This window comes from Cajanus cajan, chromosome 5, assembly GCF_000230855.2.
Source record: "Cajanus cajan strain Asha chromosome 5, NIPB_CcT2T_4, whole genome shotgun sequence".
Taxonomy (NCBI): domain Eukaryota; kingdom Viridiplantae; phylum Streptophyta; class Magnoliopsida; order Fabales; family Fabaceae; genus Cajanus; species Cajanus cajan.
The window spans coordinates 17,454,308-17,477,542 of record NC_138521.1 but is presented as its reverse complement, the minus strand read 5'-3'; the positions used below and the strand labels follow the sequence as shown (position 1 = coordinate 17,477,542).

General features: G+C 34.1%; 2 protein-coding genes across 6 annotated transcripts; one reads left to right on the top strand and one right to left on the bottom strand.

The window, feature by feature from the left end:
- On the top strand, positions 1-12,648 carry DPMS2 (dolichol phosphate-mannose biosynthesis regulatory protein-like protein). Of its 5 annotated transcripts, XM_020374361.3 has the most exons (5): positions 1-159; positions 969-1,146; positions 1,559-1,631; positions 11,997-12,110; positions 12,201-12,648. In XM_020374361.3, exons 4-5 carry the CDS (start codon positions 12,021-12,023, stop codon positions 12,351-12,353), a joined length of 243 nt encoding a protein of 80 aa, XP_020229950.2. In that variant the 5' UTR covers positions 1-159; positions 969-1,146; positions 1,559-1,631; positions 11,997-12,020; the 3' UTR covers positions 12,354-12,648. The 5 variants fall into 5 exon arrangements, with proteins under 5 accessions (XP_020229950.2, XP_020229949.2, XP_020229948.2 ...); XM_020374360.3 differs by lacking the exon at positions 1,559-1,631; XM_020374362.3 differs by lacking the exon at positions 969-1,146 and having other exon boundaries at positions 3-159.
- A 1,932-nt stretch (positions 12,649-14,580) lies between these two features.
- Positions 14,581-15,989, bottom strand: LOC109810831 (putative calcium-binding protein CML18). The gene is made up of 2 exons (XM_020374403.3): positions 15,290-15,989; positions 14,581-14,835 (listed from the first exon to the last, which is right to left on the bottom strand). Exon 1 carries the CDS (start codon positions 15,816-15,818, stop codon positions 15,330-15,332), a length of 489 nt encoding a protein of 162 aa, XP_020229992.1. The 5' UTR covers positions 15,819-15,989; the 3' UTR covers positions 14,581-14,835; positions 15,290-15,329.
- Between the last annotated feature and the right edge of the window lie 7,246 nt (positions 15,990-23,235).

Sequence of the window (23,235 nt, the reverse complement as noted above, 5' to 3'; positions counted from 1 at the left end):
ATAAGACGCTGAGTTTTCGGCCCATACCAATTTAAAAGCCCGTGGTTCCATTTTATGTTTTGTTGTTTTATTTTTCAGCCTTCATTGCTTTTCAATTTGACATGATCGACGACGAGGCATCGAATTGAAGTGTGGCTCTTTGCTGCATCGTTGTACACAGTGAGCACCTCTCTTCACATCTCTCTTCATTCCTTCATTTCATCACACAATTAGAGACACCACTTTATCAGATTTATGTGCTTTGTTAATAACGTTGAAATTAAAATGGGTATGTGCTTGGTTTTCACCAAATTGAAATGGGTTCAACATGTAATAGACCTTTGATTAGAAGATATATAACAGAGTGTGGAGACTTAGGTATCTTAAGAACAAGGATCTGGAGAGTGACTAAAGAGACGGTAAAATTTTCATCTCTAATTAATATTCTTTAATTTAATAATGTTTTAAATGAAAATTTAGCATTCACGAAATTCTGTTTTGTGGTGTTTTGTGAACGTTACTGTTTGTGAATCATTAATGTTATTGCTGAACCTGTGGGATTTTTTCCCCATGCTAAATGGTGGCTGTTGAGTTGAGTATAGTTCTGAGGTCTTGCGTTTTTGTTTCTTGGGTCAAAGATCTTACATTTTAGTTGGGGACTGAGGGCTATGCTCGTACTTTTGAATGCTAGTGATGCTCAAGATCATCTTGTAGCATAGGGTGCTTATTCAGTTTTATTTTGGATAGAGAATGCAGAATTTTCATTGGAATTATATGGAGTAATGTTTTCTTGACGGAAATTTTATCTCCAAGTTAAGGGTTTGGCTTCATGTTGTTTGTTTATTGTTTGAGCATTTCTTCTCCTAACATTATCCCTGTTTAAGCATTTGAAGCGATATTTATCAAGATAAAAAAATATAAGTCTGTACAATCTGAATTCAATGGTTCTGATTAGATGAATGGGTGAACTTGGAAATTCCTGATTGCAGGTATTCTGTAATTGGAATGGATTCTCTGCATCATTGATTATTATGATATGAGCAATATGATGATGTGTTGTACATTCCTACAGTATTGATAGCTAGTAACAACTCTTCTCCTATAAGCTCTTCTACAAAAGCTCATCCAAACGGCCCTTAGTGACCCAAGAAAATTCAGTTTGCAAAGGTGATAAGCTACCTTAGAGGTTAAACTGTTAGGCATAGGGATAGGGTACCGGAAGTTCAGCATTTGGGTATTTGCATTAATTTTGTTTCTGTTCTTTTTCATGCATTTCAAAAGTAGTTCTGTTTATTTGTTCTAATTTTGGGGTCTAGTGATTATTTTGGCACCTATTTCTTCTTTTGCGGGGGTGTGTGTTTTAGAAGCACATTTTAGTTTTGATCGAAAGATTAACTGTTAAAAGATTTTAGAATGTTTCAATTAGATTTTTTAAAGGTCTCGTGTTTTTCTGACACTTCATTTTATTTTAACATGACTGTAATTGATTATCTTATTTAAGGAAAATGCCCTCGTATACTACTCTTTAATGTTGCCTCCCTTTCTAATTCACCATGAAATTCTGCTGTCCTTCCTCTAGATTTCTGCTTGTTGCATTTGAAGCCATCTGAGGCCATTGTGGACTGCCATCTGAAGTCATTAACTGTCATTAGGTTGGTGAAATGTTTTTGTAATTTCTTTTCTTGTGATAAAATATATCCATCAATCTTTAGATTACAATTTGATAGGCCCATTAAATTAAATGTGTATAGAAGAAGGGGAAGAGGGAGTAAGAGAGGCAAATGGGCCTGATAATAGTGGACTGTGGGTGTATGAGAGGAGAAAAAGACCAGCTGGCAAAGAAATGAATGGAGACATTAGAGGTGGAGAGCATAGAAAATGTGGAGAATCTTGGGGAATAAGGAATGCATGAGGGACGTGTATTTCAGGGTGGCGGGGAGGAAACACAGAAGAGCTCTTATCACTATTCTACCTTTTGATCAGTAGAAGAGTACCATTGATGTGCTTCCACTTGGAATGCACATGGATGCTTCAAGTCTTCACGGAGGTCCTTGGAAGAAGCTTCAAGGAGGGAGGTTCCACGAAGACTCAATGTGACCTAAACTTGCATACAAGCTAAGTCCAAAGAAAATTAGGGTTCCTAGCTCTACAAAGAGAAGCACTCAAGGAGGGTAGAGTTTAGGAAATTGGTGACTTCGGAGGGATGAATTCTAGAGAGAATAAAACTCATCAATATAATCCAAAGTGTACTTACAAGTCTCGGCCACAAGGATTTATAGGAATACATTAGGTTAAGGTGACCTTGGGTTAGCCTAAGGTTAAGTGTAACCAAGGTAAGGTTCACTTAACTTTAGGCGCCCAAAATTTGAATTCAAATTCAAATTTTGGTGCTTAAAACCCGGACCACCCATGTGCTTATTCATTTGGCATGTAATTAGCAATCTATTTGAGTTGCATTCCGGATCACACCATGTGCATGTGTTGCACATGGCCGAAATGCACATCAAATGTGATTTTAATTACATGCTAATGAAATCTCACATGTAACTTAAATAACCCTAAATGCAAATGACCTCTAAATGTAAATCCTAAGCTACATGGCCGGAAATACAAGGCCCAAAAAGAATTACAAGGCACCAAGGCCCAATCCTACACTAACCCTAATCTACTTGGGCTTGAGCCAAAGCCCAACAAAACAAAGTAATGGGCTTCCCTTGGGCTTGGGCCCACTCTTCATGAATCCTTCTTGCCATAGCCCTAGTAGTTGGGCCCTTGGCCCATGGGCTTCCTCCATCATCCCCTCCCTCTTGAAGAGGATTTGTCCTCAAATCCAAAGCATCCTCCTCTTGGGTAGCCAGTCCTGTAAAAAGAGAGAGATCAGAAACATTAAAACTAGGACTAACACCATATTCAGAAGGTAGATCTAGGACATAGGCATTATTATTGATTTTCTTAAGGATTTGAAAGGGTCCATCTCCTCTAGGACTAAGCTTTGACTTTCTTTTGGAAGGAAACCTATCCTTCCTAAGGTGTAGCCAAACCCAGTCACCTTCCTTGAAGATAACTTCCTTTCTACCCTTATTATTATATTTTTGGTATTTTTCAATTTGAGATTGAATATGATCTCTAACCCTCTCATGTAATTTCTTGACAAACTCAGCCCTAGATGTGCCTTCTTTATGAATAAAGGAAGCAACATCGGGTAGGGGTAATAAATCCAATGGAGTAAGAGGGTTGAAACCATAGACAATCTCAAATGGAGACATGTTAGTGGTCTTATGAACCACCCTATTATAGGCAAACTCCACATGAGGGAGATAGTCATCCCATGACTTTTTATTGCCTTTGAGGATTGCCCTCAACATAGTTCCTAGAGACCTATTCACTACCTCAGTTTGTCCATCAGTTTGGGGATGACATGTGGTAGAGAATAGAAGTTTAGTTCCTAACCTTGCCCAAAGAGTTTTCCAAAAATGGCTAAGGAACTTAACATCTCTATCGGAGACTATAGTTTTGGGTAACCCATGTAGTCTCACAATTTCTTGAAAGAATAACTTAGCAATGTGACTTGCATCATCCACTTTGTGGCATGGAATAAAGTGTGCCATTTTGCTAAAACGGTCCACAACCACAAAAATGGAATCCCATCTTCTTTGGGTTCTAGGCAAACCAAGGATAAAATCCATAGAAATGTCTATCCAAGGAGAAGTGGATAATGGCAAGGGGGTGTATAGTCCATGAGGTTTAGTGGTAGACTTTGCTTGTAAACAAGCAATGCAACTACTACAAAACCTTTGAACATCTTTTTTCATATGAGGCCAAAAGAATTTCTCTCTCAAAAGTGAAAGAGTTTTCTCAATCCCAAAATGTCCCATGAGCCCACCCTCATGGCTCTCCTTGACCAAGAGTTTTCGAATAGATCCTTGGGGTATACAAAGTTTATTTTCTTTAAAAAGATACCCCTCAGAAATATAGTACTCTTGATAAGGTTTTTGAATACATAAAGAATAAAAGTTAGCAAAATCAAGGTCTTTCTCATACAACTCCTTGATGTCATCAAACCCTAGTATTTGGGAACCTAGGATATTCAATAAAACATGTCTTCTTGACAAAGCATCAGCTACTACATTTGTAGAGCCCTTTTTATATTTGATGACATAAGGAAATTGCTCAAGGTACTCAACCCATTTTGCATGCCTCTTATTTAACTTATGTTGACCCTTCAAATATTTAAGTGATTCATGATCACTATGGATAACAAATTCCTTGGTCACAAGGTAATGTTCCCAAGTTTGAAGAGCACGAATTAAAGCATATAACTCCTTGTCATAGGTAGGGTAGTTCAAGGCAGCCCCATGAAGTTTTTCACTGAAATAAGCTATGGGGTGACCACCCTGTAACAACACAGCGCCTATGCCAAGTCCTGAAGCATCACATTCTAGCTCAAAGGTTTTAGAAAAATCAGGCAAAGCTAGAACAGGTGCTTGAGTAAGTTTATGCTTAAGTTCTTGAAAAGCTAAGTTATGTTTGTCTTTCCATTCAAAGACCACATCCTTCTTAACCAACTCATTGAGAGGTGAAGTTAATGTAGAGAAGTTAGGAACAAATCTTCTATAAAAGCTTGCCAAACCATGGAAGCTCCTAACTTCACTAACATTAGTAGGATTAGGCCATTCTTGGATGGCTTTGATTTTCTCGGGGTCCACATGAACCCCATTTTTGCTTACCACAAACCCTAAAAAAATAACATTATCCACACAAAAAGTGCACTTGTCTACATTGGCAAACAAGTGATTGTCTCTAAGAACAAGTAGCACTTGTCTTAGGTGATCTACATGATCACTTAGACTTTTGCTATATTTTAAAATATCATCAAAATAAACAACTACAAATCTACCAATGCAATCCCTAAGGATATGATTCATCAACCTCATGAATGTGCTAGGTGCGTTAGTAAGCCCAAAAGGCATAACCAACCATTCATATAATCCAAATTTAGTCTTAAAAGCGGTTTTTCACTCATCACCTTCCTTGATTCTAATTTGGTGATATCCACTTTTAAGGTCAATTTTGGAAAATATGGATGACCCATGCAATTCATCAAGCATGTCATCAAGCCTAGGAATTGGGTGCCTATATTTTATGGTGATGTTGTTGATGGCTCTACAGTCACAACACATCCTCCATTTTCCATCTTTTTTTGGCACCAAAATTACTGGTACAGCACAAGGACTTAGACTCTTTTGAATCCAACCCTTCTCCAACAACTCTTGTACTTGCTTCTCTATCTCTTTTGTTTCTTGTGGGTTAGTCCTATAGGCTGGCCTATTTGGTAAAGTAGCCCCAGACACAAGATCTATTTGATGCTCTATTCTCCTAAAAGGTGGAAGTCCCATAGGGCCTTCACTAGGGAATACATCACCAAATTCTTTCAAAAGATTTTTCACTTCAAGAGAAAGAGAAGTTTCCAAAGATGTGGCAGTGCAAGTTAGTGTTCCTCTACACATGAGGATATGAGAAGATGGTTCAAGAAAGAGAGAGGTTTTGTATAAAGGTTTTGATTCAAAATTCTCCCCTTGAACTATCTCTAGAGAGGGAACACTAGTCTCTCTAGAATCCTCTTTTTCACTAATTTTTAAGAGTTTTTTTTTCAACCTTTTTTTGTTTTCCTTTTTCTTGCTCACGTTTGGCCCTCATTTGCACTTGATCTTCCTTCACTTGTGAAGGTGAAAGAGGATGAAGCACAAACTTCTTACCCTTATGAGTGAAAGTTATTTTATTAGTTAGGCCATCATGATGAGTTTGTTTATCAAATTGCCATGGCCTTCCTAATAAAATATGACAAGCTTCCATGGGAACTACATCACATTGAATTTTATCTTGATAGTTCCCAATAGAAAACTCTACTTCCACTTGTTGGTTGACCACCATATCCCCATCATCATTAAGCCAATGAAGTTGATAAGGTTTGGGATGGGGTGTGGTAATCAAGCCCAACTTTTCAACCATCCTAGTGCTACAACAATTGCACCAAGATCCACTATCCACTATGAGAGAACAAACCTTGTTTGAAATATTACATCTTGTATGAAAGATGTTCTCTCGTTGGGATTGTGTATCACTAGATTGGTTGTTGAGAACCCTTCTCATCATAAGAAGTTCCCCATTATAAGGGTGAGTGACCTCACATGACTCTTCCTCACTTGCTTCTTCTTCATCCTCACTTGAAGATGAAGAAGTAGTAGCTTCATCATGGCTACTATAAATGTCTTGGCCCCTTAAAATCATCACTTTCTTGTTAGGGCATTGAGAAGCAATGTGGTCTCTCCCAAGACACTTAAAACACTTTATATCACTAGACTTAGTGCTAGGGTGTGAGGTGTTTGTTTTTTTGTCTTTTTCCTTTTCTTTACCTTTGTCTAGATTTTTGGAGGAAAAATTATTTTTCTTTTCAAAATCATTTTTCTTTCCCTCCCTCTTGTAGTCAACCTTAGAGAAAGAAGATGAGTATGAGCTTGTTTTAAAACTTTTTTTCAAATTTTGTTGTTCAACTTTGATGCAAAGTTGAACCAAATCATTCAAATCCCTATAAGGGAGAAGCTCAACCTTATCTCTTATCTCAAAAGTTAATCCACTCAAAAATCTAGCAATGGTAATGTTTTCTTCCTCTCTAATGCCAGCCCTCATCAAATATAACTCCATTGTTTGCCTATACTCTTCAATAGTCATATTTTTTTGATGGAGTCTTTGAAGTTTGTTGATAAGCTCCCTAGTGTAGTAAGAGGGAATATGCCTCCTCCTCAAGGCACTCCTTAATTCATTCCAATATTGAATTGGAGGATCATTATGGAGACGCGTATCTCTCAAAAGAGAGGTCCACCAATACATGGCATGACCTTGGAAGCTTAGAGTGGCTAAGGAGACTTTTCTTTCTTCACTCACTTGGTGGCAAGTGAAGATTTGTTCCACCTTCATCTCCCAATCTAGGTACCCCTCCACATCATCCTTACCATGAAAATAAGTGAGATCTACCCTAGGTTCCCTTGACTTGGGGGTCCTATGGACTCTTCTAGGAGGTTGTTGATAATGATCTCCTAAAGCTAGGCTATCATCATGCATTGACTCTCCTATGATGGAACTATTGGCGTATGAACTATGTCTACTATGATGTTTCTTTTTTTCTTTTCCCTTTAATAGACGAATTTCCTCCTCCATAAGAGCAATTTGAGCTTCTCTTTTAAATTTTTCTCTAATTCTTTGTTGTGATTCTTGCTCTTTCCATAGCTTTAGTGATCTTAATTCACGTGACAACTTAGCAAAATCTTTATCACTTGAATTAGTATCACTATGAGGAGTAGAAAATTCTTCCATTATAGGTGAAAGATTCTTTTTGATGAAAGAAGTTTGAAAAACAATTTTTTTTATGCAAGGTTAAGACTAAGTACTTGGAGGATTATGTATACAAATTGAACTTTGAAGGGAGGTGAGCTACTAAGAGCCACTTAAAAACCAAGTCTCTTCAAGTAAAAATTACTAATCCCCTTTGTAGTTAATCTCTACCAAATTCTTTTCAATGAAAATTATTTTTGATGTTTTGTGAGCTATGATATACTAGACGTATGAAAGCAATTAAAAACAAGTATTAAGCAAGAATTTAAACTACCTAAACGTGTCCTAGGGTGAGAGCTTGAGAGATACTAAAGATCAATCAAGGACCACTCCCACCAAGTACTAACGAAAATTGAAATCCTAAGGAGAGATGGTTGTGTACCAAAGACACACCCAAGACACTCCTTTAAATGGCTAATTACAAGGTTTAAACAAAGCTAAACAACAAAGAACAAGTGGCTTTAAAGAATTAGGAAAACAGCCACCAAGAATTAGTGATGGATTAGTGACCAAATTTGCAACAAAATTGTCAAACTAGTAATGAAAAATTGGTCTCTAAAATTCGTCACTAATACTTATATATATATATATATATTTTTTTTTTTTTTAAAAATCAATTACAAATTCAAATTGAATCTCCAATATGCTTCACGGTTGATCCAGTCTAGCCACCACCAAATTTCCAGCCAAGAGTGTTTAGTGTTTGTGTAATTGAGTTGCCAAATCCGAGACACCTATGTCCTTTCCTCCTCCTTTCCTTAGGCTTCTTTTGATGACCCTTGTAGAACTAGCTTCTAGGAAGATAGGCTAGGTCAAACTTAGGCCACACTTGAGTTTAAGCAAGGATAAGAACAGCAAAGAGAATTGAAGAATTAAGGAACATAAGAATAGAGTAGGAGATGACAAATTTAGATGACACAAACAAGTAGTTGACTAGAACAAGAAAGAATTGACCTAAGATTAGTTCTAGAATAGATGCACAAAACCAAAACACTCAAAGATATGTGAACTGAAAATTTTGATGATTCAAGAACAAATCTAAACCGAGAAGAAACAAATGAGAATTCAAACTCCTTAATTGGCTTTTGTTTTTCAAATTAGGTTTAGCATTTTTTTTTTATAATCAATTTTGTTTTGAATTTCTTTTGATCTTTCTTCTAAATATTGATCAAAATATTTTTTTTTACAACTTAGGAGTTGCCTTTTGCTGTCCAAAATTTAAGTAACATATAAGTCTCGGTCACTTTTAGATAGCACCAAAACCGGATTCAAAAGAAATGCCAAATGACAAGCCAAATTAGGAACAAATTCAAGACAAATGTAACATGCTTTTCATGTTTGTAAATTTGAATGGCACATGCTCACGGTTTTAGGCTCCAAAATTCAAATTCAAAATTGAACTACTAACACAAATTTTCAGCACACACAATTAAAACAAGATCAAACACTCACGGATATGAATTTTTTTTTTTAAGACATTTTCAAGATTTAGGAAACCTAAAATTCTAAGAAAACTACTAATGATCTAATAGTAGTTTAAGAACTCAAAATCAAACAAAAAATTATGAGCTTATACCAATGACTATGGGTCTCGGCCAAATCCAGAAAATAGTTCAAGTTTCTCTCCAAAAATTTCAAAAGGATCAACAAGCAATGCTAAGAATGATGAACATACAAAGAGCTAGACAAACCTATTAGACATGGATTCAAAAATAAAACAACAAGACTCAAACAATTAATGACCGAAAAAGATTTCAAATATGACTCAAAGAAAATAAAAAGTTCATAGGCAGAAAATTCCTAAAAGGCACAACAAGAGTGGAGCATGATTCATGAAAGCATATTATCTCAAAAGCATAATGAATCATTCAAGCAAACAAGAAACTAGATCCATCAAATTTTAAGGCTAAAATTAGATCTAGGAATGAAGAAACTCTCATGTGACAAGAACTCAAAACAAGATGAACAAAATTGAAACAATGAACCACGGATCACAACATCAAAAGACAAGGATCAAGACTTATCTCTTGAAGACAAACTGGATGCTCTTGATACCAGTTGATGTGCTTCCACTTGGAATGCACATGGATGCTTCAAGTCTTCACGGAGGTCCTTGGAAGAAGCTTCAAGGAGGGAGGTTCCACGAAGACTCAATGTGACCTAAACTTGCATACAAGCTAAGTCCAAAGAAAATTAGGGTTCCTAGCTCTACAAAGAGAAGCACTCAAGGAGGGTAGAGTTTAGGAAATTGGTGACTTCGGAGGGATGAATTCTAGAGAGAATAAAACTCATCAATATAATCCAAAGTGTGCTTACAAGTCTCGGCCACAAGGATTTATAGGAATACATTAGGTTAAGGTGACCTTGGGTTAGCCTAAGGTTAAGTGTAACCAAGGTAAGGTTCACTTAACCTTAGGCGCCCAAAATTTGAATTCAAATTCAAATTTTGGTGCTTAAAACCCGGACCACCCATGTGCTTATTCATTTGGCATGTAATTAGCAATCCATTTGAGTTGCATTTCGGATCACACCATGTGCATGTGTTGCACATGGCCGAAATGCACATCAAATGTGATTTTAATTACATGCTAATGAAATCTCACATGTAACTTAAATAACCCTAAATGCAAATGACTTCTAAATGTAAATCCTAAGCTACATGGCCGGAAATACAAGGCCCAAAAAGAATTACAAGGCACCAAGGCCCAATCCTACACTAACCCTAATCTACTTGGGCTTGAGCCAAAGCCCAACAAAACAAAGTAATGGGCTTCCCTTGGGCTTGGGCCCACTCTTCATGAATCCTTCTTGCCATAGCCCTAGTAGTTGGCCCATGGGCTTCCTCCATCAACCATGGGGCATGGGGTTAAGTTGTTATGTGAACAAACATAAAGCCACCATCAAAGATAATTTTATTAGTTTCTGGGATTAGGTAACAGATGTGGTGTTTTAAAATGTGAATTTTATGGTAATTTCTGGTATCAATGGATAAGTCTGTTGATTGTTCTGCTGGGTTTTGTTCTTTTGGGGATTTAATCCAGCTGAAGTGTGGTATTTTTACCAGTATTATACATAGATTCTTTTGTCTTCTACGGTTATGTTTATTTATTTTTTTTTTTTTTCCGGGTATCTTTTGGATAAAATTTCTTGTGATTTTAGTTGCTGTCGTATACAAAATTTGCTAGCCTGCTTCCAGGCTTCATTCTTCAATTTATCCTCCATAATGGTTTATCAGCTTGTTCAATATTAGTTTTTTATTCTTTCTTTTCAATTCATTCTTCTTCAAATCAGTCTCCAAGGTTTCTCTTCTTTTAGGAGACCTTTTGGATGCTCCCTTTTGAACTGATTGTTTTCCTTAACTACCATTAACAACTTATCCTTAATTATGGTTGGCTTCTCTTTTACTTGTTCATGTCTTCAATTAGAACTAAAATTTCCTGAGATTCCACTTCAACACAAGTTTGGTTTAGTAACAAACTTATCTTCTCATAGAACCTCACTGGACTAATTAGCTAGAGACTGTTATAACGAGTCTTGCTGCTGTGCCAAAGACTTTCCTTTTGTCACAGCTATACAAGGCTTTCCATTGTTATTCGCACACATACAACCTTTTTTTACTGGAATTCTAATATTCATATTTCAAATTTCAGAAAAAAACCTGGTTGTATTTTTCATTTTTTAACACAAAAGTGTAGTGCCTTCTTGGATATTGATGGACTCTAAATCCAAAAGAGCCATTTAATTCAAGTAAAAGAGAGTTACAGGCAGAGTGAATCTGCTCTCCCTCTTTCCGAGATCCTAACTCTCCACAATGATCTCAGAAAACTTGAAAGGTAATCCTGTAACAGACTCCCCAATACCTTTTAAATATTCTCCCTAACAACTTCCTAGAATTTAAGATAATAGACCAACAAACTTCGTAGATTAAACATGCTTCTAGATAACATAACAACAGATAAGTTAATGACAGATAAGAACTTAATAGATAACAGATTACTAAATCTGTTGTTTTTTATTCCTCATAGTGTAGATTCCCAAAGTCCAACCCTTGGGCCCACTACTCTGCCTTACTAGTTTGGCTCTAATGCTCTATCAGATATAAACTCATATCTGTTATTGTATAAATATTCAATCCTATTTATGATTAAACCACCAAAATTGTCCAAAGATTTTAATTCATTCTTTGAATAATAAATATGAAGAGTGTGTGTGATAGATAATTATTTTTTAATTTTTCACCTTAGTTATACAAATGTTTGTTGGCAGAACTGTTTACCACGGTTTTAGTGAATTTTTGCCCAAAAGCATCACTTATACATGTTTTTCATCCAGGCAACTCATGATTGTGCGGTCATGCTGACTAGCATGTTGTATTAAATTTGGAAAATTTGAAAATTCATTACCGTACTTGTATTAGAAGATTTTTTAATTTGGTGTGTAAAACAGTAAAAGATACCACAGCATTCGGTTATAAGATTTGAATTGTTGTAGAGAATGTGCAGCATTATTTGTGCAAAGCCCTAAATATTTTGTTGGTGTTACCGTTGAGTTTATGGACTACTGTTATGCTTGTTTCTACTATCGAATGTTATGAATGGGAACACAATTGTCTGGTTCGTTGTTAACAGGAAGTGAAAGCAATAAGCATCAAAATGGATTTAGCAGACAGAGCAGTCGGATTTCTGTTATCCTTTATAAGCTTATCGATATTTACTTATTATACTTTCTGGGTTATCATACTGGTCAGTAATTTTCTCAGTATCTTAAATAAATTATGGCTCCGACTTTTAACTTCCTAATTACTCTTTTCTATTGATCTTGTGGACTTTCAGCCATTTGTGGATGATGATCATTTCGTGCATAAGTACTTCTTACCCCAAGAGTATGCCATACTGATACCAGTTTCTGCTGGTGTGGCACTTCTTTGCTTCTTAAGCATATTTGTTGGATTCGTGATGCTCAAATCCAAAAAGAAGAAGGCTTAATTTTTATTGTCCATTTATTGCACAGTTTATTCTAGGTTTTGAAACAGTGAACATTTCATACCAGTTAGCAAGTTAGCAACCGCTTTACCTTTTGTTTCCTCTTAAAATCAAAGGTCAGTTTTCTTAGCTGTGTCTTCCAGTTATGTAAGTTGTGTTTATTTGTTTGTGTCTACATTAAACTACATGGGTGAGTGAAGTGAGCCATGCTACAAAATTTAGTTACTTGTCAATAGTGTTAATGTTAACAAAGAAAAAAGTGTGTACCCCTTTTATTTTATTTTATTTTATTTATCAACATCAATGATGAAAATATTGCGGGACTTAACGATAAAAACAGAATTCTAAAGGAAAAAATTACAAGTATAAAGGAGGAAATGTTTAGATTGTTTATTAAGTATACGGTGACTTTGATTCTTGATAATTGATATATACTTAAAAGACTAAAATAATAGTAAATAATATAATTTAGATTTATTTAACATTTTAAGGATTTGTTTGTCATTTACTTTTAGTTTTAGAGACTGATAACATTCACTACTTTAACAGATCATAGTAACTTCAGTTTTGTTTATTTATATAAAAATAAGGGTAAATTACAGGCATTTCCTGAGATTTCATGATATTGCATTTAACCCTTTACCTTTTTATTTATTTATTTTTATTTTATCATATTAATGCTTTTTTAAACAATTAAGGTTAATGTATGGGTAGAAAAATTAGGGTGTATGCGTGCAATTTCACAAAACTTGAAAGAGTATCGATGTAATTACTCTAAAAATAATGACATAACAAAAAAAGGTAAAGTTTTTATAAGCTGTAAAATAATATTCTACTCAAACAAAAAACGTATATTTTACAAATTAAATAATTTTAGTTAACATAAACGAAAACACTGGTCTGATTGATCCCGATGACTGTAATAACACTTTTAAGTTATTCTTGTGTTTTTTTGTCCCTTTCAATTACGGTTTTAGTATATAAACTAGGGAGAGTAATTAATTTCTTTTTATTAGAATTGTTTGTAATTTGAAGTATTTTATCAACTTCTCCTATATATTATTGACATTTTATATATTGTTTCTCTTGATGAGTTTTTAATTGAAAAAAAGTAGTTAATGTCATTTTTAAATTTTAAAATGACAAATAATAAAATTAGTCTTAGAAGTTACAAGACAGATGCAATATCCCTTCGAAGAAACACTGTTTTTTTATTTTATTAAATTAAATTTAAAGATCGATTTGATTCAAATTTGTAGCAAACACGTACTCTAACTTTTACAATAAACCATGTACCAAAAAAACTTTTACAATAAACCTTGGCAACAACGACGAGGAGCTAGTCCGCTTCCACAAGACCGTAACTTCGCAATTTGATTTGTAATAATTCGTATTGGACAATTTGGTTCTTTTTGGTGTGATTTTGTTCAGTTTACAACTCGTTATAGCTTTTAGTGGTTGGTTACCTATCCTAATATAAAGCTTAGCTAAAAGCTTGGGAAACATATCTAGAAACAAATGAATTGTGGAGTTTTCTTGTCCTGCTGTAATAGAATTTTTTACGTAAATAATATTTTTTTAAAATTTTTTTACCAAAATAACACCTGTACAACTTTATTTACACAACTAGAACCGTTTACTGTTCACACTCAGAATTCGGTTCCCCGGAAACCGAATTCTGAGCTTCAAATTTTTTTTTTTCTTTTTTTTGTGCTCAGAATTCAGTTCCCGGGGAACCGAATTCTGAGTTGTTTTTAATTTAATTTTTTTTTTTTGCGTTTTCTGCTAGTTTGCGCAAGTCTGGAAAGCAGAACGGCCCGTTCTGCTTAAACACATAGAGTGTTTTTTTTAAAATTGGAACAGCCTGTTCTAATGTTAAAAAAAACACTCAATGTGTTTAAGCAGAACGGGTCGTTCTGCTTCCAGAACGGCCCGTTCCACTTCCCACACTCGCGAAAAATCAGCCATAAACCAAAAAAAAAAAAATTAAAAATAACTCAGAATTCGGTTTCCCGGGAATTGAATTCTGAGCACAAAAAAAAGAAAGAAAAAAAATTTTGAAGCTCAGAATTCGGTTCCCGGGAACCGAATTCTGAGTGTGAACAGTAAATGGTTCTAGTTGTGTAAATAAAGTTGCACAGGTGTTATTTTGGTAAATTTTTTTTAAAAAAATATTATTTACGTTAAAAATTCGCTGTAATAACATCATGAAATATTGATTCCCCGTATGTTTTTGAAAAACTATCAACTTTAAACGTCACAGCACAAGGTCCGAAAATTGATGTTCTGGCTCCCCTCTTCTAATATAGGAAAAGGGTATTGAATAACAACATACAAAATCTTGTGATTCAAACCTAAGCACTAGCTTGGTCTCAAGCTAGTTTACCATCTCTGTCTACAGAAAAATGAGTAGGAGGGATAGGCTTGGACGCTATTTGTACATGGCAGTGCCCTGAATCAATGAATCCAAGTATGGCTCTCTAATCTGCAAGAAAAGCAAGTTAGCTAGTGGACCTATATCCTCAACAATACTAGGATTTTAATTAATCACTTTTTAAGTTATAACTCTAGTTGCATAACACGAAAGTGAAATATAATTAATCAAGTGATGTTAAACCATAACAAAATCTTGTACATTTGCTATGAGTACACAGTTTCAACAACAACAAAATTATTTGCTGCTTGCACCGTCTTGAATTTAATACAATGAAAAGTACATGGGAATTAATTCAGTTGGAAGTTGTTCAATTTGAAACAATTGAAAATAATATGACATACAAAAACAATATTTTATTATTAAACAAGATGGAGTAAGAGTAAGAGAGCAAAAATTGGTTATAATTAAGTAGATGAGAAGATAGAAAGAATGGGAAGATAGCGGAGGGTGGTGAGAGGGGGAAGGAGGGAGAGAGAAACGCATTACGCAGTGATTTACATACCTTGGGTATATTAATTAAAATATAATAACGAAGAAAGCGGTTAAGGCCAGCAGTTATCGAAGGCAGCAGAAGTGATGGCGTGAGCGAACTCCTGAAAGTTGATCATGCCGTCGCCGTCGGTGTCAGCCTCTTTGATCATGCCGGTGAGCTCCTCGGCGGTGAGGGCGTGGCCGAGCCTCGCCATGGAGTGGGCCAGCTCCGCCGCAGTGATGAAGCCGTTGCCGTCGCGGTCGAACATGCGGAAGAGGTGCCGCAGCTGCTCCTCCGTGTAGGGCGAGTTGGCCGGCAGAAGCTCCGGCGCCACCAGGCCCACGAACTCCGAGAACTCGACCAGGCCGTTGTTGTTGGTGTCGGCCCGCTGGATGAAGCTCTCCAGCTGCTCCGGGCTGGGCTTCAGGCCCAGCGACCGCAGAAGCGAGCTCAGCTCCAGCTGCGTCAGGCTCCCGTCGTTGTTCCGATCGAACGTCCGGAATATTTCTCGCAACTCCGCTATTTGCTCATCGTCCAATTTCACCTGCTTCTTGCTCATTTCTCCTCTTCCTTTTTCTCTCAATCCACTCCTCCCTTCCTTTTCCCACCCAAATGTCGGATCACACCTTCATTTTTTCTTTATACCATCTCAAACTCTAACTTTTTTTTATTATTCATGGATTACTGATTTGTTACTAGCAACGCAAATTAGTTCCTATGCATTTATTATTTATTATCTATAAATTATATTTGCTTCCTTTGTTTTTCTAAGCAAGTTTGACCCGGGAATTGCGTGAGCAGTTCCCACGTTGTCCGTGCTGGCCGCCGTCACTCTTTTGACCATACCCGGTCAGCTTGAATAGTGGAGCACCTGTCAAGTGTCATGTGACCCTCACACAACACCATTATCAAACACCCACTTTATCATTTTTATCTTTATCAACATTTCTTAGCCATGCCATCAAATGCTACACTTATTTTTGGTAATATGATATTTAAACTTTTTTATCATGATAATTGTTGTATAAATTATTCATTTATTTTTCTAAATAATTCTTAAAATTTAATATAAATCTAATAATGGTTAGTAATAATTTACAATATAAAAATTTATTAATGGAAAATATTAATGTATATTTATATATATATTTTTTAATCTAGTCAAATCTTTCAAAATATTTTTAAAAAAATAGGTTTCTTTTACATAACGTATATATTTATTTTTATTCATTTATTATTTTTTATTTTGCAAAATAAATTTTATAATGTTTAACGATTGGATTTGTGTAAGTGTAACAAATATTAATATATTTGGATATTTTTTAATGTAATCAAATTTGTCAAAATATTTTAAAAAATAGTTTTCTTTTGCATAAAATATTTATTTATTTATTGGTTTCAATATCTTAAGAACACATGAAATTTTTTTAAAGCAATAATATTTTTAAATTTTTTTTTACCTAAATAGAACCCTAGACACATTATTTATACAAGCAACACTAAATACTGTTCATGGTCAGAATTCGATTTCCCGGAAAACGAATTCTGACCTTCACCTGTGCATTTCATTGACGTCCTGGGCTGCCAGAATTCAGTTTTCGGGAAACCGAATTCCGGGCAGCCATTTTTGTTTTTTTTTCCTTTTCATTTTTCATTTTTATTAAATAATAAATTATATTTATAATAAAACTCAAATTTTAAATAATAATTAAATAATAAATAATATTTATAATAAAATTCAAAATTTAAAAAGTTAATAACTTATAATGTTAATAAATAATAAATTTTATAAGTCATATTTATAATAAATTTTAAATTTAGTAAATAATATTTATAATAAGTTGAAAATAAAATTGAAATTTAATAAATAATATTTATAACAATTTATATTTATATTTTTTTTTTAAAAAATGATTTTAATTTTTTAAATAATTTTAAAAATATCTAATAATTAAATAATAAATTATATTTATAATAAAATTCAAATTTTGAAAAAGTTAATAAGTTATTATGTTAATAAATGATAAATTTAATAAGTTATAATTATAATAAATGTTAAATTTAATAAATAAATTTTATAATAAGTTTTTTTAAATAAAAATGAAATTTAATAAATAATACTTATAATAAGTTATATTTATATGTGTGTGTTTAAAAATATTAATAATATGTACAATTAAAATATGTTTTTAATTACTAAATTTAATAAATTAGTATGTATTAAAAATAGTAACTATATTTATAATGAAAATTAAATTCATTAGACTTAAAACTGATTACAACAATAAAGATCACTAGTGGCGGAACTAAATGCATGATCAATATTTAGACATGTCTTCCTAATGTGACTAGGGGTGTGACAATAAGAATAATTTTTGACACGATTATGTTGTTCTCTAATGTCCATCTCTATTCTAATCCTGTTAGACTTGGACTGACCCTTGGAAGTTCTTTTGAGTTACGGATTTGGCCACAAAGTTGGACTAGTGTAAGTAGGTCAATAATCTTCATGTTGGAGCTCTCCAAACTGTCCTTCGTATACCGTTGCAACTTGTTGTAAGGCATATATGGGAGATATGTAGCTTTGATAGTCGTGGTGTGCATGTAAGCATGAAGCAAGTACATGCAAGCAAGGGATATGAACTTTTTGAAACTTGCAACAATCACACAACATCTCATCTAGCCTAACCGTAAATCTCCTAGCAGGTCAAACTTCTCCCGGATGTTGCGTTTCTTCCACTAGAAATCTAGTGCTTGATTTGCCAAAGGTGATAACTCTATGAGTGTTAGCCTTTGACTATGCATCTTGAATAGTTTTGCTTGCAATTTCTGAGTAGACCTATCCAGCATTAATCATTGCATCTACTTCCCGGTCTCTTTGAACGAAGAACTTGTTGCAACGGTGTATGTCGCCATTATCATGGAACATTGGCAGATTACGTGTTTTCTTCAATACCAAATTAATAGACTCTGCTAGGTTGGTTGTCATGTGTCCCCAACGTCGTCCATTGTCCCATGCCAGTATCCATCTTTCCCTAGGAATGTTGCCTAACCATTGTGCTGCTTCAGCATTATTATCTCTTACTATGTTGTAATAGTAAAAGAATCTAGGTTCAGTCATTGCATAGACTGCAAAAAAAATAAAATTAAATAATGAAATCTAAGTTACAAATGTTTAAAAAATAAGTAATGATAAAATTACCCATGTTGACGACATCCTTCTTCAGTGCTGCATTTTTGAATCGTCGCATGAAGTTCTGTGCAATGTGTATAATGCAATAAACATGGACAAAATTATTTTCTGCCCAACCACTTTCATTTCTAGAGTATGCACTTCGAATAGACATGGACAGACTATGGCTAATAATGTCACTACAACTTCAGGAATCTAATGAAAGTGTCTCTCCGGCTCAATCAACCCACCTCTATAAATAACCATCCTAACTATCATAGTAACTATCATTCTCAGTTGCATCCTTCTTTACTTCATTTGAAACTTCCATTCTCAATTGCATCCCTTTTTGTTTCGACTCTCACTTATCAAATATCAAAAATGTTGTTGTGGAAGCAAAATGAACACAGGTCTGCCTTCATTGGTAGAACGGTAAGTTGAACACCATTTGTAACATCCTGAATTTTCTACTAGTATGATGGTTAATTATTATTTATTTTGATATTTATGGAAATTATTTTCTTATAGTTATTTTAATGGGTTTTATAGGATGTTTTAAAGGTTTTTAATAATTATTAGTATTTTAATAATAAATATATATATAAATTATTTTTGGATAATATTTTGATTTTAGTAGCCTAGAACGAGTCGTTCTCAAACTGGAACGGGCAATTCCAGACTACTAAAATGGCCTATAAAGACTAGACTAGAACAGGTCGTTCCAACACATGATTCTTTGAGTAAAATGCGAAGCCAGAACGGGCCGTTCTGATTTGGGAACAGGCTGTTCCAGATATGGTCATTGTAGGTAAAATTTGATTTCAGAACGGGCTATTCTAGTTTTAGTACAGGCCGTTCTAAATGTGAAATTTACGCATGACAAACGAGTCCAAAACGGGCTATTCTGGATTTGAAAAGGGCCATTCTGGAGACTCCTGAAATCTATAAATAGAGCACTCTGGCACTATTTTTGGACACACTCTCTAGAGACCAAGGAGAACCAAGAGAAGGAGATCAGCTAGATTCTGCTCTAGCTTCATCTTCTGCTTATCCCGACAAGGAGGGAGTGAGAAACCTCGCTCGGGGGTGTGGGAGAAATTGTTGGGTAGTAGGATTGACTCCCAATTCCTTGCCTGATGCATGCTTCTAGGAACAAGCAAAATATGAATGTTTTCTATTTTGTCTCCTGATTGCTCTGTTGTGTTTCCTGTTAGATGTAATGTGTGAATATGTAACTAATTTTGAGAATAAATATGTTTTGATATGAATTATAGTGCTTTGTGGGTTCCTGACAGAACCCTATTAGAAACAGGCAAAATGTGAATATTTTTTGTTTTGCTTTCTGATTCTTCTGTTGTGTTCCTTGTTGAATGAGATGTATGAATATATGAGTAATTTTGAAAATAAGACAAGTTTTGATATGAATTAGAGTGCTCTGTGGGTTCTTGTGGGAAACCCTATGAAGTAAAATTAGGAATATGATCTTTGGATGATTTTGAGGCAATATATGTAAAATTGATATGGCTTCATGTTTTGGATAATTACTTGGTATGATTTTTGTATATGACTACAAGAAATTTCTTGCATGAAACTATGTGAACATGATGTGAGAATGTGAAAGGTGAACGTATGATATGTGATATGATATTGTGAAATAATGTGACATGAGATATGAGAGACGTGATAAGTGAAATGTTGAGTCAATGAAATAGTGGATGTGTGACATGCATCATGTGCATCTGTGATCTATTCTATGTGTGCCGCTTAGGCCGCATACCGGTGATGTAACAAGCTAACAAGGTGTACTTTAGGGTCACCGGTGATGTAACAAGCTAACAAGGTGTACCTTAGGGTCACTAGTGATGTAACAAGCTAATAAGGTGTACCTTGGGTCACTAGTGATGAAATGATGAGAAATGTGATTATGAGACATGTGATTGTTTTCACATGCATTTATGAGTCAAGTCCATGAAATCATTTCATGATAAATGAGTGTACATGTGATATTGACTATGTATGTGTATTGTTTATGTGTGATTGGTGCTTGTAACTTGTTATATGTTTGTTGTATGTGTTTGTTCTATCTAACCTTTATTTATGCACCTGAACCTGAGTTAGATGTTTCTCACTCCCTTGTTGTTATTTTTATGTGTTTAAATTGTGTTGTAGGTGATCATCAGCGTGAGGATGTTGGTGATGAGGCTTAGACTTTAGTTGGGCATGCTCTGATAGGATATGTGATATCGGGACATAGTTAGGCTTAGTTTAGGATGTTATTTCCATTAACTATTTGAAAATTCAGTTTTATTTCTTGTAATTTCACTGACATGTTATTTGGATTAAGTTTATGAATGTGAACTCTTTACCCTTATGTAGTTGGAGATTTGGTTTTTTTTAATGATGAAGAATTTTATTTTTATAATTATTGTATATGTATGTTGGGGTAGAGGGTGTCACACCATCGTTATTTGCTTAAAATTTCAATGAACCTCTTACACATAATGGTACTAATTTTGTGAATCATTACAGGAGACTGAAAATATTATTTCTTTTTATTGTCATTCAATGCCAGAATCCCACCCTCTAAATTTTCATATACTAGAGGAAGTTGGTTTTTTTGGGGTTGCAAACCTTAGACATCTCAAGGTGGATCATGCATTGGTCACAACTTTGGTTGAAAGATGGATACCTAAGACTCACACCTTCCATTTTCCAACAGGAGAGTGCACGATAACACTGGAGGATGTTGCACTTCAACTCGACCTAAGAGTTGATGGTTTAGCAGTCATTGGCCCAATATTATATGACTGGGAGGATACGTGTTTCACGTATCTCGGCGTCATGCCAGTTAAAGGAGAGTCACTAATTGGCTCTATGATTAAGCTAAAGTGGTTGAGAGAAAATATGTTGGAATTACTAGAGGAACCATCTCAAGAAGAACTTCATGCACATTGTAGGGCATATATATTAGGTTTAATAAGAGGTGTTTTGATGCCTGACAAAACAGGCAATAAGGTACATCTTGTGTATTTATCTTTATTAATAAATCTTATACGAACAAGACGATATAGTTGGAGGTTTACTTGTTTAGCTATGTTATACAGGGAAATGTGTAAAGCCACAGATGTTACGAGTAGAATAATGGGTGGTTGTGCATCTTTGTTACAATCCTGGGCATGACATCGCATGCCATATATTGCCAAATGGAGTAGGGGTAAAGTACTAAACTTTCAAAGTGTACCTCATAATGATGTTGTCACATACAGATCAAGGTTTGATCACATTTAGCCTGATCAAGTAACTCGTCAAAACAAAGTTTTATTTGTTTCTTATTTTCTTTTGTTTAGCATATTATCTTAACTAACAAAGTTTAAATTATTTGTAGTTTTTATGGGCTTCATATCAAGTCTTGCAAACAGCAATACCCATGCAAGCATATAGAGATGCCCAACTATGGACTTCATGTACCCCCATCATTTGTTTTGCAATTGTTGAATGGCACCAATCGGATAAAGTGAAATTACAATTTCATCTCTTCTAGGATGTCCCTTCTCCACCCAATAATTTGGATAACCTGCACAAAATTGACATGAGGGAAAAACAAGATGAAAATTGGGTTACAAGACATGCTCAATTGATCGACATCTGGAACAATAGACGTGAACACACATTAATGGGTCATCCAATGCAAGGCCCATTGTTTCACACACGAGAATACATGGAATGGTACATGGCCAATTCTATCTATTTCCTATCTGTGCCACGACTACTACAAGATCCAAGGACCAATCAACAACAAAGGACTTCCACAACATTTGAAACTGGTGCAACTTCAATGCGATCATATGAAGAGACTCATCAACATGTATCAAATCCTCCACACAATACCACCCCACAAGAAAGAATAATTGACAGAAGACATTCATTTGCAACAACTTTAGAGGATTTTTTTTACAAATTTATTTGGAGTAGATTTTAGAACTCCATTTTCAGCACAATCATACATGCAATCTCTTTACCAACCGAAATTCGCTAATGAACCTGGTAGTTCTTCAGCAGCATTTCAACAACCAGTGCTTGATGATGATCCAAATCCTTCTAAGCAACAACCTCCATGGCGTAACCCAGGCTGTAACAGACGTCACCCTCGTTGTGAAACTGGACACCATTGCGAACATTAAAAAACTTATATAATTCACTCTATCTTAATGTTATAAACTTTTTACTTTTAATGCACTATGTCTCTTTATCAATGTAATATGAATTTTAATGTTATGCATTTTTACTTTTAAATTTTTAACATTATAAAATATTAAATAATAAATTATAATTATTAGAAATTATTAACATTGTGCATTATTAAATTTATAAACTATTATAATTATACATTATTATATAACTTATTATAATTATTATTTATTAAATTTCAATTAAAAAAAAACTCATTATAAATATTATATATTAAATATAATATTTATTATAAATATAACTAATTAAATTTATTATTTATTAACATTATAACTTATTAAATTTTTAAAATTTGAATTTTATTATAAATATAATTTATTATTTAATAATTACATATTTTTAAAATTGTTTAAAAATTTAAAATTATTTTTAAAAAAATATAAATATAACTTATTATAGTTATTATTTATTAAATTTCAATTTTATTTTCAAAATAATTTATTATAAATATTATTTATTAAATTTAAAATTTATTATAAATATAACTTATTAAATTTATTATTTATTAACATTATAACTTATTAACTTTTTAAAATTTGAAATTTATTATAAATAT

What these genes read in the sequence shown, in the direction of transcription:
- DPMS2 (XM_020374359.3), top strand. Translation starts at nt 12,021, where the DNA reads ATGGATTTAGCAGACAGAGCAGTCGGATTTCTGTTATCCTTTATAAGC. An exon ending in CTTTCTGGGTTATCATACTG is followed by an intron (nt 12,111 to 12,200) that starts GTCAGTAATTTT and finishes GTGGACTTTCAG; the next exon opens with CCATTTGTGGATGATGATCA.
- LOC109810831 (XM_020374403.3), bottom strand. Translation starts at nt 15,818, where the DNA reads ATGAGCAAGAAGCAGGTGAAATTGGACGATGAGCAAATAGCGGAGTTG.